At 42.1% G+C, this 18,072-nt stretch overlaps 1 protein-coding gene and 1 long non-coding RNA gene across 4 annotated transcripts in view; both read left to right on the forward strand.

Annotated features, from left to right (window-relative positions):
* Nucleotides 1-52: 52 nt before the first annotated feature.
* On the forward strand, nt 53-769 carry LOC122861588. The gene is made up of 2 exons (XR_006374508.1): nt 53-106; nt 274-769. It is a non-coding gene; the product is annotated as an uncharacterized LOC122861588 (long non-coding RNA).
* A 2,792-nt stretch (nt 770-3,561) lies between these two features.
* Nucleotides 3,562-18,072, forward strand: part of kif26ab (kinesin family member 26Ab) — a 69,141-nt gene continuing 54,630 nt past the window's right edge. The window contains exons 1-2 of one of the 3 annotated variants that reach the window (XM_044166454.1): nt 3,562-4,027; nt 6,277-6,495. In XM_044166454.1, coding sequence (XP_044022389.1) covers nt 3,893-4,027; nt 6,277-6,495 — 354 coding nt within the window. In that variant the 5' untranslated portion in view covers nt 3,562-3,892. Of the gene's footprint in view, nt 4,028-5,764; nt 6,032-6,276; nt 6,496-18,072 lie in introns of those variants that run through there. The other 2 variants (XM_044166453.1, XM_044166455.1) reach the window with 2 other exon arrangements.

Genomic DNA, 18,072 nt, shown 5'->3' on the forward strand with positions numbered 1-18,072 from the left:
CCCAAAACAGTATATAAAGAGCTCTTGCAGTCACTGCAGTCACTCAGTCTAGGCAGGGATGACACCAAGGAAACACCATGGCAAGGACAGAGCTCACCTTCTCCAGGTACGCATGCTGACACAGAGCTTGTAGTTGGCTGAGGCCCTCTGCTCGTTTTTGTAGATTTATCCTGTAACATGTAGGATCTGAAATCTGCTGAAGTGATGCGTTTACTACCAACGGATCACTTCAGGAAACTAATTGTAGTTGCTGTTTTTTTTTTCTTTCACTAGTGGAATCAACTGTTTGATGGACGGACTTTGCCCTGAAGAAGTGTGTGGTCTCTCTGATTAAGTGGTTCTCAACAGTTCAACAGTTCTTTGAGAAAATTGTGAAATGTTTAGGACCACTTGACCAGTCAGACAAATGCAGTCAGCTTGGGAAAATGCTGCCTTGAATGGATTTTATTATTTATTTTTTTTCAAGCAAACATCTCTCAAGGCATGACTTTCAATGATTTTAATACAACTGTGATTTCCTCTGCTTTTCTGTTTCCTTAATGTCTCTCTCTGTCTTATGCTCTCATTGTGCCCCCTTGTGTTACAATACCAACTGCAGTTCAGGAACTGCGGGGGGGGGACGACACTGTAAAAATCATCAGGCTTCAGTAATTTCATTCTGCTGGCACACATGCAAATTTTTAACAGCTCTGCTGCTGCAGTAACACCCGTCTTTTCGCTGCTTTGCTGTTGCAACTATTCAGTACTGATTAAAACAAGTCAATAAAGAGTCATTTGTCTCTGTTGAGTCCTTGTGGGGTTATGGACTGTGAGTCTACAGGAATGGTCGCTGTCCAAAGTCCTGAAACTTGCTGCTATGGTAAATATAGAAAAAGCACTGCTTCTGCTGTCGTTTTCCATCTAATATACCAATCTAGAGAAGAATGATGACTATTTTCTGGTCAGTGTAGGTAAATAATTAGACACGGGTCACCTATTTCTGCTTTTAACTTGATTCACTTGAAATTTCCTGGATTTGTATTCGCTGTTAAACTGATTAAACCACTTTTTAATCCAAACCTGGACTCAGTTAGACTGTAAATGCCTTAATTAAATTCTAAACACACACGTTTGCATTCCGATCTTTTATTTTCGGGACTAGTTTGATGGGAAAACCTGACCTAGAGACTTCAAATCTGCCACAACTCTGGCAAGAAAATCCGAACGCCTTTTCCCCAAGGTATAGGCTACTTTATACTGCATAAATCATTCATGAAAGCACTGTGCACCGATTATTCCCCCTCTCCTTTCAGACAGCCCCCTTCTCCTTTTCCCTTTTGATCTCCTCCCTGCGCCAAGAACTATCAATATTTGCTAAACGTTTCTCACAAAGCCTGTCCGTGCACCGGGAGAAGCTGCAGAGGTCTCACAGGCAGGGGATAAGACATAGGAGAGGCCTTAATGAGATGCCCAGAGCGATTTCCCTGTGCGTGAGCAAGGGCAACAGATGTAGCAGCACACGGAGTCCCAGGGGACCCAGTCCTCGGAATTTCATCAGCGGTCGGGGGGGGAGACCCAACCCAGACCTCCTCCAGCGAGGAGAGCTGGGTGACGGACATGGTAAATCATCTTTACTATGGATTGTAATTATCGGTTTGTAGACAACCCCTGCCTACCCCCATCACAAAAAGTGTGAGTGTGTGTGTGTGTGTGTGTGTGTATTCCTATGTGTGCGTGAGAGGAGGGGGTGAGTCGCGTGGTTTGCGAGCTGTTTGGGGGATCACAAATAATTTATTCATCCCTAGAATATTTATTATTTACCCCCCTCTGCTCAGCCGTCAAAGCATCATTGTTGCATGAGAGTCTAAATCTTGATGTTTAATCATCTCTGACCTGCTGAAAAATAAAAACTTATAAAAGGCCCCCAAACTTCTTTGAAGTTTAGATTGATCTGATCAGATATGTTACACTCTCTCCTACTGCAATCTTAAATTAAAGTTTAAATAAAACTTTTTTGACAGATATCTGGACTCAGCCTCTGAACCAACCAAGGCTAAAACAGATATCAAGTATCAAATGATTAAAAGGAAAATCCACCCTAAATATAATTTCCCTTTTTCACTTATAGTGGCACTTTACAACTGACAACATATGTTTTAACAGAAAGCCTTTCTCACAAACTGATGGCATGGAGTTTGAAATATGTGGGCATTTACTAAGCAGGGAAATGCTGTTGCATTATGGGAAATGTAGGATTCTGTGTTTTGGGAGCTTGACCCAAACCAAGGACTAAAAATCAGGATATCTCAGCTTTTGCTACTTATATTTGGACCATTTTATAAAATCTGTCTCTTGTGAGTGCAATACTAAACCACAGGAATATCTCTTTAAATCCAAAAAACACTGAACTAGACACTGATTCATACCGTTTCTGTTTGAGTTGTCACAATTAAAATTGGCCTTATTTGAATGCAGCGTCCAGCTGTGAATCAGAAAATATGCCCATATCTCAGTTAAATCACCACGGGTGCTGTCATACTGCCCCACTGTTCACCGTCTGTGGAGCAGCTCCATGTGGATGACATCATCAGTACAGTCTGTCTCTGTGCTGTTGAGCTTCAGGAGAAACTGTTCAAATTCACACATTAAAACTGAGCTGACAAACTGCTCTGTGAAGTCTGTTTTAGATTGAGTTTTCCCATTTAAAGCACAGTCTAAGCAATAGTCACAATTTCTTTAATACTGCACAGTCAGACCTGATTACATGGACCTAATGGCTCCCCTGAACCACATGCAACTGGCCTCAACCATTCAATCTGTGGGATCACAATCCTCAGCCTGCCAGAAATGGTGAAGACTATTCATTGTATATCGATCAGCAATCGTGAGATCTTACTGAATTTTAGACAACAGATGCATTATTTAGCATCAGTAGCTACAAATACCTTAAATTAGCAAGTTGCTCAGAGGTCACACAAGAGTTTTAGTCAGTGTTAGTTGATTATGTCAAAGCAAATGATTGATTAGATTTTGATGTAGCCTGCAATAAAGTAGCCTATATTAAAATCAATATCAATATAATCAAAATCAAATCAGTTTTAATTTAATTTGAAAAAACCTATCCCTACAGTTGAGCTTCATCATCTTAGCCAGTAAGAAATCAAGTGTCTCCTATTTGATATTCCCTTGTGAAAGATACAATGAAATTATTCTACAGCAACTCTATAACCATAATATACAGTGCATCCTACAGGAACATCATATAGGAGAAAGAAATGCCATAAAGTAAGCTGATGATGAGGTCATTACTGCGTGCCACAGACACACTGTAACTCCCTACATGAATATTATAGGAATATTACAGGGGGGTCTGTAGTTAGGGGTTATGGCCAGGATTGTCATTGTGTTTTACATCTTCGTGTGGGGGCTGACAACGACGCACCAGCAAATAGGGTGGAAGAGCAGGTCATCATTGTCTGACAAGGGGGACTGAGAGAGACAGAGGATGACTGAGTGAGTGACTGAAAGAGAGGGAGGGGGCGGTAAGGGGGGAGCGAGAGAGAGAGGCTGGAGAACTGCAGACGCACAAGGTGCTCCTCCGCTCTCAGACCTGCAGCGCCCAAAGATCAGGCATGAGCAGCCTTAGGGTGGCTTGAAAAGTATTTCACTGGATGTAAACCTTTTTATGCACGCCTGATGGATTGTACTGCTTTATTGTGTTCTCGGACTACTGGAAATCTGAGAGGTTATTTTACGCACACGTGCCAGCGCTCACCGTGAGTCACTGAATGTCCGGATTAAAAAACCTTGTGGATCTTTTTGGAGGGTACGAGAGAAATGAATTAAATGGAGATACAGATCGAATAGGTGTCCCGAGGAGTGGAATATTTTCTAGGCTACACTCGCAGCCCACATGGCTTTGCCAAACTCATCGGGGTCTCCAGGAGCTGGGAAGCCCAACCCCAGCGTCATAGACCTGGGGACAATCTTCGTTGACTCCGACATCATATTTGGATTTACAAGTCACCTGCTAAAGAGAAAAACAAAGGTAAGAGTATCCGAGGGAAACACAGGTTGTTTTATTTTTTTAATTAAAAGAATGACCTCATGCTTGCGTTCATGTATAATATAAATGGCAAATAGTGACGAGACAGACAACTGATGTGACTGCTCCTGTCCGGTATTCAGGACCTTGAACAGCACCTCGCAGCATCCTCAATCCCCTCTCTTCCTCGCAAACTTCATCCTTGGATCCCACTCATCATCAGTTTGTCTTGTTGAACACTTTTGCAAAATTGCGCTGCAAATCAAAGTGTCGAAGCGATTAACTTTTATTCTCTTAAAGTATTGCTCAGCGTGGAGCTAATGGCCAAATACCCACTAAAGGTTTGAGAGAAATTGGATAATTAAATTAGAAGCTGCTCACAAAGAACACTCAGCCGTTTTAAATGCGGTTGATAACTTATTGTGGGAGCGTTTGTGGACTATCTGAAGATTTATAATGACTAATCTTAGGTTTCTGTTTCCTAACATCTTTGCCTGTCTTTCAGTCAATCCTTTTGCAGCCTCAAAGATTTTGCAGCCCAACGTTAATGAAAATAGAAAATGTGTTCACGTCGTCTCTAATTTGGTATTTGTACAACCAGGAGACAAAAGACTGTGAGTTTCCCTAAATAGGTCGTTTGAGAGCAGGAAAAAGACAAACCGTTTCAGATGCTGAGGGCAGCAGCTCATGTGGCCACTGTGGCTTACATCACCCACATGAAATATTAAAAGTTTACCAATTAAATATTTAACCTTAGATCCCCCGCCCTTCCAGTTTGAGAGATGCTGCTCTTTAATTTTGCCAGAGGATGGCGCCAGACACCAACAACACACAGAGGCAGTCCTGCGCCTGCAGGGGGAGGCAACAGTTGCTGATGTGCTCTGAAATTGAGCGGTCACTGAAACAGAAAGCTAATGATAGAAATGATCTATTCTATTCTCTAAAGGGTGGCCTGATAGACAAATTAATCAACACTTAATTGGCAGGGATATAAGGAGGGTAAAGCACCCTGAACTCAATTTATCCACATTTTCCTGTGGTAAAATCTCCCTAAAGTGACATTCAGCCAACACAGTGAACAGTACGAACATGATGTCAGTCTTTTGATCTTATTGGAGGGAACATAAATTCATAATTTCCTGAAAAGATCATGGAGTTTTCGAATAGTGGTACTATGATCACCAAGAGGAGAGCTGCCCACCTTTTAAACCCCAGTATAAACTCCTGTTGTGCAGCCAAACTCACAGAACTTTTCTTAAAATTCAAGTGGAGATCCCAAAGTTTCCAAAGATACCTCTTTTTTAATTCTGGGGAAGTGTGTATAAAATGATGCGTAAGAAATGTACTATATATCCATTTCGTGGAATGATGGAGCTATAAAAGCATGGGGTTTCTGAGGTTTGAATATTTCATTCAGTGAAAGCATCATATAGCTTCAATGAAGAGCTGGAGAAAGACGAGCATACAGCATCTGATATTGTCAGTGTGGAATAAGATGACTTTCCCAACCTTAGAGCAAGAGGAAATACCGGGGGCAGTATATTTTATGGGGTTAAATTAGTAGACTAATATATCACTGTTCACCACACAGACAACTCAGAGTGATCTATGGCATAATAACAGCTCTTGTCCCTGTTATAGTCCCCCACCCTGCGCAGGAAAAGTTTTCTTCAGCCCTCCCATTTCAGGAGTAATACCGCCTCCTGCGCATCGCGCTGACCACCCTCCTGTTCCAAAACTCCTCCGCTGTAAACTTATGGCACACTCACCAGTTGCCTTCTATCAGCGGCTACTGGTCCAGTACAATCTGACAGATGACTGGTAACCTTCAGTCAGGTCTTCAGTCTAGCCTATGGCTTTGCCTCGCGTTTTTCAGCGCCAAAACCTTTGAGTTTGTTGTTTCACGAAGACGTTCTCCTGAAGGTATAACCCTGATCTGGGAGAATGAGCTCATTTGGGTGCAATTCGGCTCCTGATGGACGGGACCCTAACAACCGCATGTTCATTGTAAGTGTCTCACTGAACATGATTAAGTGTATAAATAGGATTTGTTCTACTCATGTAGGCTGCGATCTTGTCCACCTAACATAAAAGACGCACAACTTCCATCTCTTTGGTGCGCGCTTGGACAGGTGCTCTGTATTCAAACGAGTCGTCAAGGTGCAAACAAACAAATACTTGCACGCACTGGAGGTGTGACCTGTTGTTATTCTCACAATAGAAGTTAACCAAACGTTTTTCCTATGCTGAAGGTGGAGGGATGCCCGAGCGGGGAGTCTCCGGTAACCCACAGGAAAAGACTTCACTCTGCAGAGGACGCGCGGTGCAGCAGCCGGCCTCCTCCTGAGGGCGCCGGGTCGGTTTCCATCTCCGAGTCGGAGGAGAAGGGAGGCTTTTGCCAGCAATGTCAAAAGAAAGTCACAGAGCTGAAAAAGCAGGCCCTAGCCCTGGCAGATCAAAATTTATTGAAGGTTGGTTTAATAACTTGTTTTACACTCTTTTAGGCCAATCTCATGTTCAAATTCGAGTTGTTTTGCAGTTATTTACACCTTAAAGTTGGCAATACCGTGATAACCTGAGTTGCATTGATATTTTACAGTATTTCTTGTTAAGAAACAGTCAAATTAGGTTCAAACAGCCTACATGTGAGCTGGTTGCAGTCACTGTTTTACACAGAGCAGTGATAGGGACCTCTCTTGCTTCAGTCTGAGCTGCTGTAACATTTCTGCAGCACTACTTATGTCTTTTGGCTTTTCTTGCCCACCTGCACCTGCTCTTAACATTGATATCTATGGACAGTGAAATTTAATCATCTCTATGGTTTATAATTGTACCAAGAAAGCTCTCACCATCCACTTGTAAAGTTGTTTATTGCATGCCTGACTTAAAATGCTGGCCTTGGATGTGAAAATGGATGCTTTTGAGACTTTGAAAGTGGCCCATTGTTTGGCTAAACAATGCTTATCTCTTGATTTTGCTGTTGGGTGTGTGGGGGTGGGGTTGAGGGAGTTGAAATGAGCGAGCCGCTCATGTTGGAGACTGAGGAGGAAGTTAAAGTCCCAGTCGACCTTCGCTGTGCATTGAAAGTGTTCCTGTATGGCTGCTCTCACAATTCCCACCACTGTTAAATATAGGCCCTGAGACTGCTGTTGTTGTGGCGGGCTGGGTTTGCCCCTCAGGTCGGGCCTCCTTTGTTGTCCGGTTTTAGAGAGAGAGTCCCAAAGTCGGATTGGATTACAGCTCTTCAAGGTTCACCCCAAATCCCACAGCACCCAATGTTCATACGGGAACAGGTAGACAAGGGACAAGGGGACATTTTCTGAGGCACCTGGGCTCACTGTTTGAGACATCTGCATGTGTGGTCTAATCTGTGTTCTGAGCATATCAGATCTATGTTCAGGTATCAGGTGAGTCCACCCCGTAAACACATTCAGCCTGCCCCTAACTGCCATTATCTGCCATGGGAACTGACCTCCCCTTTTTAGTGTGGGACCCTCCAGCAGTACTTTATGGCCTTCACCAGGTGCTCTGTGTTGTAGAAAGAGATGGGAGCGGCCCCCTTTCCCCCCTATTTTGCACTTGTTGATGGCTAAATTGGGCCTTAATTCTGGGGTGGCAAACAGTAATGGCAGGGTGCTCTCATTGTACCAGGGTTATGGTATGGGCTACTTCAGCTGAAGGATAATAAACCCATTGTCTTTGTGAGTTTGAGCTGCCCACCTGTTGGGCCTCATAGGATGGATGCGGTTATGGATGATCGCTTCCAAATTGCTTCCTCCATGGAGGAAATAAGGTCAATGGGGCGACTCAGGTGGCCTGTTGGTGTGTCTGGGATCACGCTACCTGCTATGGTTCGGCCAGTGTTGTGTCTGCGGTTGTCATGGGAAAAACGAGAGCGGAGACTGTTTACCCGAGGTCGCACTTCCCCTCCCTCCCCATCCGCCTGCCGTCCCGTTTTTGTGAAGAGGAAGTCGGCTTGGTCCCCAGACATCCCTCTCCCCCTCACCCTGCCTGTAGACGTATTGTTTGAATACAGTAGTAGTAGCGAGTAGATAAAAATTCAAGGAAGAGTGTTTGGGTAGAGTGAATGTGCTTTTATACATGAAGACTAGAGGGAAAGTTCACTGTTCACACACACTGAAGCCTCCCAAACAGCTTTTGTGTTTCCTGTTTGGGTCTAAAGGAACCTGCTTACACTATGTCCCACAAGAAATTTAGGAAATTAAAGGCCTTTTCCCTCCATACTGTAGCCTAGAGGTGTAGGTGAACCCTGGCAATGACACAGTAAAAGTTTTGCCCAGAAACCACTTGGTCAGCATTAGAAAACTCAAGATGACAAATAATTTCTTAATGCGTTCACATCCACTGGCAGCAATTAAATATTTTTCATGCTTCTTGCCTCTAAGTGCCTGCTTCATTTCAAGTGTCTTTGACAACTTTTTGAAACTATTTAAACTGCACATGCAAATATATCGCCCTTTATACACATCATTTGCAATGCTTTTCTAATTATAAATATTTTATGACATTGTGTTGAAGGGTTTAACCCCAAATTAACTTTGCTGAAATTATGTACTTGAGCTACCACCCTTAAGTTTCAGCTGCCTTGGCACATTTTATGTTATTCAGACAGCAGATGATTAAAAAACCCTGGGAAAAAATGCCCTTTACTAAAAGAAAAGGGAGAAACATCAGAAACACTGACAACTTCTAGACTGGATCTAATCAAGGGAATTCACCTACTTAATTTGCATAATTAAAACCTACAGTAAGGAATGACTTTAATCGTGAATAGCAGACAGTCTAGATTCAATAATTGTAGACTGTGCTTATTGTGGCTGGACACAGTGGCTAGGTGAGGTATAAAGAAAGATGATCACTTAAACCTCAACTTCAAAGAAACCAACTAGCTTCTTACTGTAATCAGAAGCTCTGTCAACACAGACAGATAGGAGGACCATGAAGCTAGATTAGAATCCAACCTCAGCTGATTAATACTAACTCTGCTTTTTTTAATTCTCTAACCTGAAAGTTACTTAATATATACTTAATATTTTGATTGTTTGTGCTTATGAGATAAAATGAGAGGAAAGTGTTTTTTTTTTGCCTGTGCCTTCAATCATCTCATGAAAAAGTTAAGAGAGTGTCACTGACAACAAATAGGTGATTAGGTTTGTATAGAGCTGGTAGCCTGGAGTCACTGTGACCTGTAAGGACTATAATTCCTCGCCCGTGGCCAGGCTGGAGCAGCTCATGCACCTCAGTCACAGTTTAGACAGGAGCTCTGCCACTTGATATCTTTTGAAAAGGCTAACCTTAATTGTATTTGCTGATCCATGAGGGAAATGACATTCAGGGAGAATGGGAGCCAAAAAGACTATGTTGATGAAATATGCAAGGAAGTGCTTCGTGCTCATGTTCAAATAATCTTTGAAGAACAAATTGGAAGTGTACAAAGTGCTAATTTGTTTTCTTGCTGAGAGTTAGATGAGAATATTGATATCGCTCTCGTGTCTGTACACTAAATATGAAGCTCTAGCCAGCAGCCTGTTAGCTTGGATTAGCATAATGACAGGAAATAGGGGGAAACAGCTACAGCTAGCCTGGCTCTGTCCAAAGGTAACAAAAAACACATACTAGCACCTGTAAAGCTCACCAATTAACACATTATATCTTGTTTTTTTAATCTGTACAAAAACCAAAGTGTAAAAATAACACATTGTGGTGTTATGGAGGGTTATTTGCCAGTCAGTTGCAGTCACTTCCTGCAATGTGCAAAGCTAGCTGCTGGCTAAGCTAACCGGCATTTTTAGCATACAGTTATGAGAGTGGTATCTATCTTCTCCTCTAGCTCAAGTGAATAAGCATATTTACCAAAAATGTCAAACTATTACTACTACTTTGTGTTTGTTGCCCTCAAAGACTATAATGTATGTATTTTTACTGATAAAACTAAAGGTTGGTACATGGAAATATATTAGGCCTAAGTCTTTTCAATGTTCAAGCCAGATTGCTAGAGCAGATACATTGGGGTTTGGTGTGTTGCAGAGGCCGCAGGTCAGTAATAAAGTCAGCAGTGCTAACACCCGCTCATAAATACTGAGGCCTATGAATATACAAGCAGTCTTGGACCTTGTGAGCTCTGCAAATACACTGACTGATTAACAGAGAACGTCCTGTAGGGCTGTGAAGGCTTGAAGATTTGGATTAAGTTGAGCTGTTGGAGGTTGAGGTCAGTTGCAGCCACCTTTCTGATGACATTTGCCCTCTGGATATGGGGAAACTGAATTTAGGACCACAATCTAACCAGGTCTATATGGGGATCAAGGTGTAATGAAGTTAAATCTTGGTGACAGAGAATGAGCAAACCACCAGCTAATCATGAATACTATGCACTGCTGATGTATGCACAATGTGCCCAAGCCTGTTATGGATGATGTGTGTGTGAGTGTGACTATGAATGTGGCTGCAGGAATTAATTTGTATGATGAGGCCTTTTGCCAGTCTTTTCATGTAGAATCCATAAATTATGGGACCAGTAATTCTCACAAACGACTCATTTGGATTCATGTTTGATTTGTTTCTGCTTTGTTCTTCATTTGACACTTGATCTACTTTAAGTGCAGAATTGTTAGTGAATCCATGTAAGAAAGGAAATTAATCAATAAATGTCATGCAACAAATGTTTCCGGGCGTCAGAGTCAGAGTCAGTGACATTGTACGATCTGAGTTTGTTTGACTTTGTTTTGTGTGAAATAAACACTTGTTTCTACAGTCATTTGTGTGTACACAAATCTCATGCATTAACTGTATGCTGCTTGCTTTCCACCCATTTTCCTAATTCATTCTGAGCGTGTTTGCCCACTTATGGATTTGTATAACTGTCAAAAAGAAGTGGGGCAGAGTGTTTGGTTGCCAAAGGGCCAGCAGGAACATTGCTTTGTTTATAATAGTGCTGCGCATACATGAGTGTGTGTTTACAAGTCAGTGTAAGAGAAATGGTTCAGGAGAGACAGGGAAGAAGTGGGTGAATGTCTGCAGGTCTACCTACCTGGCTACTATTTCTCAGGCGAGTCGGGGGAGTGTTACCTCTTCTTTGTTGACTGACCTCTGACCTTTCTGTCAGCTCCCCAGTCTTTATAGTGGGTTAGGGTTTCAGGGGGACGACCTGGGCTGGAACAGGTGTACGCTGCCCGATTCGCTGCAGGAGGGCAGAGTGATTGGCAGACGGATGGGGGGAAGGATAGAAAAAAGACTGTGAAAAACCCCTCCGGTTGTGAAACTTGAGCTAACGTAGAGTTAAAACAGAGCATGACCATATTATTCTATTCACCTCTAAGCACCTGAGCCCCCGAGGCTCTCTGTGATGTGTGTGTTGCGTGCCTGTGTGCCTGCTCAGCAGTGCATACACTCCAGAGAGCCTGGGAGGAGATGAGAGACGAGACGGGAGAATAGAGGAGACTGAGCTGAGCTGTCCCCTTGCTTCATCCCTGCATGCAGTGTGACTTCTGCTTTATGGCATGTGGTTGTATTAAACCGCAGAGCAATAATCTGGTGTCAAGTGGTGCAGAGACCACAGACATCAGTCATGGAGCTACCGTGCTGTACTGTATCTGTGAGCCTCAGCAGCTGCTCACTGCCACTTTACCTCAAGTCTCTACAGCTTCATTTATTCACTCTTTCAGCAGCTGTCAGCCACCTCTTCATGTGACAAATTTGCATGCATTGTGTTAGTTTCTTTCACTGTTAAGGCTGGGTATTGAACCTAAATACTTTTTTGGTACCGGCCGAAAAGTGTCCATAGCACCAAGTATTGAAAACTGATTCCTAATCTTATTTACTTATTCTTTCATTAGATAGTTCTTGATTTAAATCTAAATTTTGCCAGACTTTGTTCTAAATTTAACATTAGACATAGACATGGTTGTATTTCTCAAACTAAATATCAAAAAAGTATCATTTGGTAGTTGTATGAAAGTCAGCTATCCTATTGGCACTAGTATTAAAAAGTTTCAAACGATACCAAGCTGTACTTACTGCACAATGCAGTATTACAGTACAGTGGACACAGTGGCATAGAAGAAAGGACTTGGTTGGTTCACTTTTTGATTGTCTTGGAAGAAAATTCCTTCATTTCCTATATTTTCCAGACTTTATCTTTATCTCCACTTGGAAGCTGCACATTGCAGCCACAGTGCTTTAAATGTGGACAGTGGAACAACAGTAGTCAGTAGTAGTTAAGGGAGTGTAAAGAGTTTCTCATTCACTTTCCTGCTTCCAGATTTTCACAGCTGGTCCTGCTTTTGAAAGTAGCTGACTTTCACTGGACAAAAACCTTTTTTCTAACCTTCAGGCGGCTCTGGAATGAAGGCCACATCTTCACTATGTCTGCTGCAGTTTCATTTTACATCTTTAATTTGGTGAGCTGCAAGTGAATTGACCCCAATTGTTGTTGCCCAGTCTGCTACTTATCGCAATTGCAAGGGTAAATTGCTACGAGGCAGAGTGCAGGAAATGGGTTCAGGGTGTGCAGATGCAAGGGCTGATGGGTCTGGATGGAAAACGAGCTGCAGTAAGGTTGATGCTCATCGCCTTTCATCAGGAGGATGGTAAAGGAATCTGTTGGAGGAGGTGGAGGAATTCTCCACCTGGAATAACTGCCATTCCTTACGTCTCTGCTGCGCTCCTGGCTGCTCAGAGGAGCAGATCCACAGTGGGCAAGATGAAACAAGAGCTGACTGAGACTCCACACCAAATGCCCACTAACACACACACATACACATAATCTACATACACAGGCACGTGCACACAGGTGAACTCATGCGTGAGCTCAGACACACACATATGCACAGAGTTTACCTAAATGTGTCCTCTTCTGGCCATCTGGCCCTTTCTGGTGCGGCCGCATACCACTGTAATGTCTACAGAGAGCTGTCCAGATGTTCCCTCAGTTACCTGTCAAGGTGAGAAGAGCTATTTAGAGCTGCTTAGACCTGGGAATTTACTCTGATGCCAGTTATTGTGAAGGTTGCAGTGCCTCTCTCATACACAAAGTAAAATATGTAAAGTCGACCTATTATCCTTAACAGCTATTCAGTAAAGACGTTCAATCAAAGTGTGTGACTTAGGAGACCAGCCACACCATTACCTTATAATGAGCTGATGAGAAAGCAATAAGCTACCAGGGGCCATGAAGCTTCACGCTTGGTAGAGTGTCTTATCTTGGAAATGGTACCACAATATTATGATTAAAAAAGAAAGTAAATGTGTAAGAAATCTTTCCCTATCCTTTTTTCATGAATAGTAATAAAATCTTACTTTCCTTGGCATTTTGGGAAATATTCTCATTCATTTTCTTGCCAAGAGTTAGAGGAAACGATTGATACCACTCTCATGATTATCCGTTAAATATGAAGCTGCAACCAGGAGACGGTTAGCTTCTTAGCATAACATAAAGACTGGAAGCAGGGGGAAACAGCTAACCTGGCTCTGTCCAAAGGGGCCTGCCAGCACCTCTAAAGCGCAGAACACATATCTCATTTGTTTAATTTGTACAAAAATGGTAAAGTGTAAAAATGACAAATTGTGGTTTTACAGGGGGAACTTTAAAGGCGCTATCAGGCAGATTTTGTGTGCTAGCTGTTTCCGCCTACGCTAGTCTTTATGCTATATTTAACAGACATTCATGAGAGGGGTATCTATCTTCCTATCTACACTAACTCTCATCAAGAGAGCAAATAAGCGTATTTCCCAAAACATTTTTCATTAGCAACATGCTAGCTAGCATTGCACAAATTTGTTCATTTTGTTTTATTTATGGTGCCTCTTAATAGCCAGTCACAGGTGTGTATTTGCTGAGTAAATACTTGTTTTAAAATTCAGACGTGACTCAGTCAAGCAATCAAAACTGAGGCCTGGATCTCATTTTGTTTTATTAGCGACCATTTTTACTGAATTCTGTGACTCAAAGCACCAGGTAATGTTGACTGTGACAACACCTATATTCTTTAGCTGTTTCTCATTGTTAGTGTATTTGAAGAATGATTGCCATTCATAACAGCACTTGCCTGAATGGGTTTGCTGCTGTTTGGTGAAGGATCTTGTGTTACAATGAACCAGACTGAAATGAAACAATGGATCTGCAGTCTAGGCTGACAGGACGATGTGTTGCAGCAGAGCAAAGGTCTGCAAAGCATGAGAACAGAGCAACAAAGGCACAAATGTCACTGAGCAAAGAACACAAATGCAACAAGAAGTGTAGCCAGTGGGAATTAATCAATTTGACTTGTTAATTTAGGGCGAGCCGCCTGTGTGCGTGATTCTGAGTATGTGTGTATGTATGTTTGTTTTATGCTATCTCTGGACTCCTACTGCCCGGCTCTATATGTCACGGTGAATTGAAACGTGCTGATCCAGGCAGCCAGTCCATTATTGAGTCTGATTCAGAGTATTGGAAAAACATAGTTGTTGAGATAAATTTTCAAGACGGTACACAGACATTGAGGAGCACTGAGTTGGAGGTAATCTCCTGTTGGCTCCATAAAATGCACTCAATTGACAGCAGGCCTTGTGGTAGCAGACAAATCGCCTGGCTTATAGCAATGTGCTGAAAGAGAATGCCAGCGCTGTGTATGCTTGCCAAGATGGATATGCAGACAGCAAACTCCGGGCTGTTTGGGCGTGGCTCCCTTGCTCACAGCAAACAGTGGATCAGTGGAGTGTGGTGCCTAAGTTGGACTTGACATTGCCTTGTTTGTTTTCCTCTTTGGCAGATGTTGAGTGTTGAATGTTGATGCTAGAGAAGCAGGTTTATAAAATCTGTGATAAATGTTTACAGGGAATGCGCAATCCCCTCTCTGAACAACCATTGTTCAAGTGCCAGGAACAAGGCCCTTACAGAGTTAGTTTTTTGCAGGAATTGCAATTTTATTTCTACTCACTAAAACTAAAATAAACTAAAAGATGACTGATAATATACAGTATTTTTGCATGCAGTTTTAAGGTATGTTCAAATATGAGATATAGGAATGGGTGATATTGCCAAAATTACATGCAAAATTGTCAAATGAATGTTCATAAAAAATATCTTGTGTCAAACAAAAACTTTAAAACCAAAACAATGAGCTAAAAGATGGTAAAAACCTCTGGAGAGCTGAATTGCAGAGTCGGGAATAATACTCTGGATTCTTCAGTATGACTGACTCCTTTCACATTACACATTAATAGTCATTTCATCCATTATTAATACAAAAATAGTGATAAGACCAGCTTTTACAATGAATTTTGTTAGTTTTTAAGTACAGTTGCAAAGCTTGTAACCCTGGTAAACTAACTCCACAGAAGCTCCTCAAAGGTAGGGAAATACACTTTCTCAAACACTACTGTGTACTTGTTAGCAAAGGAATTTTTCTCATTAGCATTTCTGCAATTACTAAAATCCTAACAATTACATTTTTGTTTGGAACTACTGGCTGCAATTTGATATTTCTTAAAAGTTAACCTGTCCAGGAGCCTGAGAGGAGCCTCTCAGTGACCAACAGTAGTAAACTGTCGTTTCACTGTGCAGCTGCTGTGTGAGTGCACCATTGTGCTTTCAAGTCATATTTCTATATATGTGTCTGGGTGACAGTATGCGTGCATCTCTGTGTGATTCTATTTGTGTTTGTGTAATAGTAGATGGATTGTGATGGGTTACGTTGTGATTGGTAGATGGGTTTTGTTAACTCATCTTACTGGGCTCCCCAGCTATGCGTTGGGCTATTCTTTATTGTCGGAGCTCATACTGATACGTAGTGCTCCGTAAATCCTGGCGCAGTGTGAAAATGCCAGTCAAAGTTCACGCTGCTCATGTTCATTTCATGCTTGAGTGTCCAGCTCCGTGAGCGAGGATGAGTGTGTGTATTGATGATGTGTGAATGTGCGTGTAAGTACCAGAGGAAAAAGAAAGAGATGAAGCACATTCAGAGTCCCTCCATCCTTTCCACTTTGCCGCAGAAGTCATCCATCTTTCTGAACTTAACTGCTACCAATTTATGATTGCATTATTACAGCCAGTGTTTTATCCTCATTCCAACACACAGGCCTGGTGGTGGTCTGGTTAATGGAGAAGGTGATTGGCCAGTGCCATTACTCTGGTACTCGGTGGGCTTAGCTTTAGGGTGAATATGATGAGAATACAAGCTCTCTTTAGCTCTGATTTTAGCCCTGCTATTTGTTTGACTTACTGCTGGTTTGGTGCTTATATCAGGGTCTAACATGCCCCTTATCATACTGCTAAACTGCACTCAGTTATTAGCTTTATTATTGGTGTGCATCGTTATATCATCTAATAAAACTTCAGATTTGCACCAAAGCATGTATCCCTCCTGTAGACAGAAGGAGCAGAAGGAAAGAGGAAGTGTGTTTTTCAGTTTGCATTTTTTTTTCATTATTGAATGACTTGACTTTGCAATTTGCCAGCTGACATTTTAAAAGAAAATATCATAGCAATGCATTCTACAAAATGGCACCAAAGTTGCTTTTATTCCCATGGAAAACAGTGTCGCAGAATGTCTCAATAGGCGGAACACCAAAAAGGTCAGCCTCAGCTTGATGGATTTTCATAATGGATTTTCACCAGAAAAGAAGTCACTCAAGCTACAGTAGTAGAGTTGTTGTCTTTGATTGGCAGGTGAGGTCTTTTTCTCAGATTTTTGTATTTTAGGGAAAACGATTGGGAAGCTTCCAAAGCATTGAGGGCTGAGATACATTGTGGTTTTTGCTACTTTTGTACTGCTTGACTTAACTTTGTCATAAAAAACAGATCGAATTTTCATTCTGTCTTTGCAACACTGTAGTTAGTTAAGCCTCAAATACTGATAGTTGACAGCCTTCCTTTATATTTTCTGTGTCCTCCAAGGATTCGTCCAGATAAGCAGCACCAAAGTGATAAAGATAAGAAAGAGGCAACATAACTGCTGCAGCCAACAGTTCGCTCCTCAAAGTTTATGAAAGTGTTACACTGAGCCTTGAACTCCGAGAAACAGCCGCAAAGTAAAGAAAAGCCTGTTCCTCATAATTGGCCAGTTACACTGTTTTTTGTGCAATGATGAACTTGGCTGGCATTTTTGCCCACTTATGAACTATTACAGCAAACACATTTACTTTGGAGGTCACTGGTGTTCAGAAAATAGCTAAGTGAGGATAATTAATTTATATTCAGATCAGCAGAGATACACTGTCTTGAGAAATGATGCCATCTTGAGCTTGTCATTACTCCCAGCGGATGCTTGTGAAGTAAACCTTCCCCTGCCTCTCTCTCATGAATCGACTCCCATTAATAGATTTGTCCTTTATGCTTCCCCCCTTGTTACTGTCGCTCTATTTTATGATGTCACTCTTTTTGCTGAAGAGCTCTGGGCTGTTTTATCTCCTTTGTGTATGTCGGGCACTTAAACTTAAACCTCTCTGTTTACGAGTCCCAAACTGCCTCCCCATCCTCTGCGTGTGCTTCTCAGTATCAGCTCAGCATCGCCTATAAAAGCCCAGCTATCCTCGCTGTTCTGGGAACTCGCTGTTGGGCCTCACTGTGTAGAACCATAGCTAAGTGCCTGACTCCCATGCTGAATATGAGAACAAGCCTGTGAGAGAGAGTGGACAAATATGTGCGTATATGTATACAGGTTTATTAACAGAATTGTCTCGCTGGCCTAACTGAATGCGGTTAGATTGCCATGGCATTTTACTTTCGTTTTGGAGCTGCCTACATGCTGGTATTTGGTGGTGTGTGTTAGGTACTCAACTGCTTCTCTCAGAAGCAATCAATCAACATGATAAATAGTAGATGTTGTTCACTGCTCTAAATTTATGCATCAAACAAAAACATTGCTGGAATGCCTTTGAATGTTTCTGTACAACACGGAAATGCTTCCCTCCCTCAGATGCCCAGTGAAAAGGAGGGAAGCTCTCTGGGAGTACACCTGTGTCTTTGGCCTTGGTGACTTCATGCATAGCTTTACTGTTTGGAGGAGGAGTGGATGCTACTGTTGTGTTCAGTCCTCTGACCTTTT

The sequence above is a fragment of the Siniperca chuatsi genome, linkage group LG15, assembly GCF_020085105.1.
Source record: "Siniperca chuatsi isolate FFG_IHB_CAS linkage group LG15, ASM2008510v1, whole genome shotgun sequence".
NCBI classification, from domain to species: Eukaryota; Metazoa; Chordata; class Actinopteri; order Centrarchiformes; family Sinipercidae; genus Siniperca; species Siniperca chuatsi.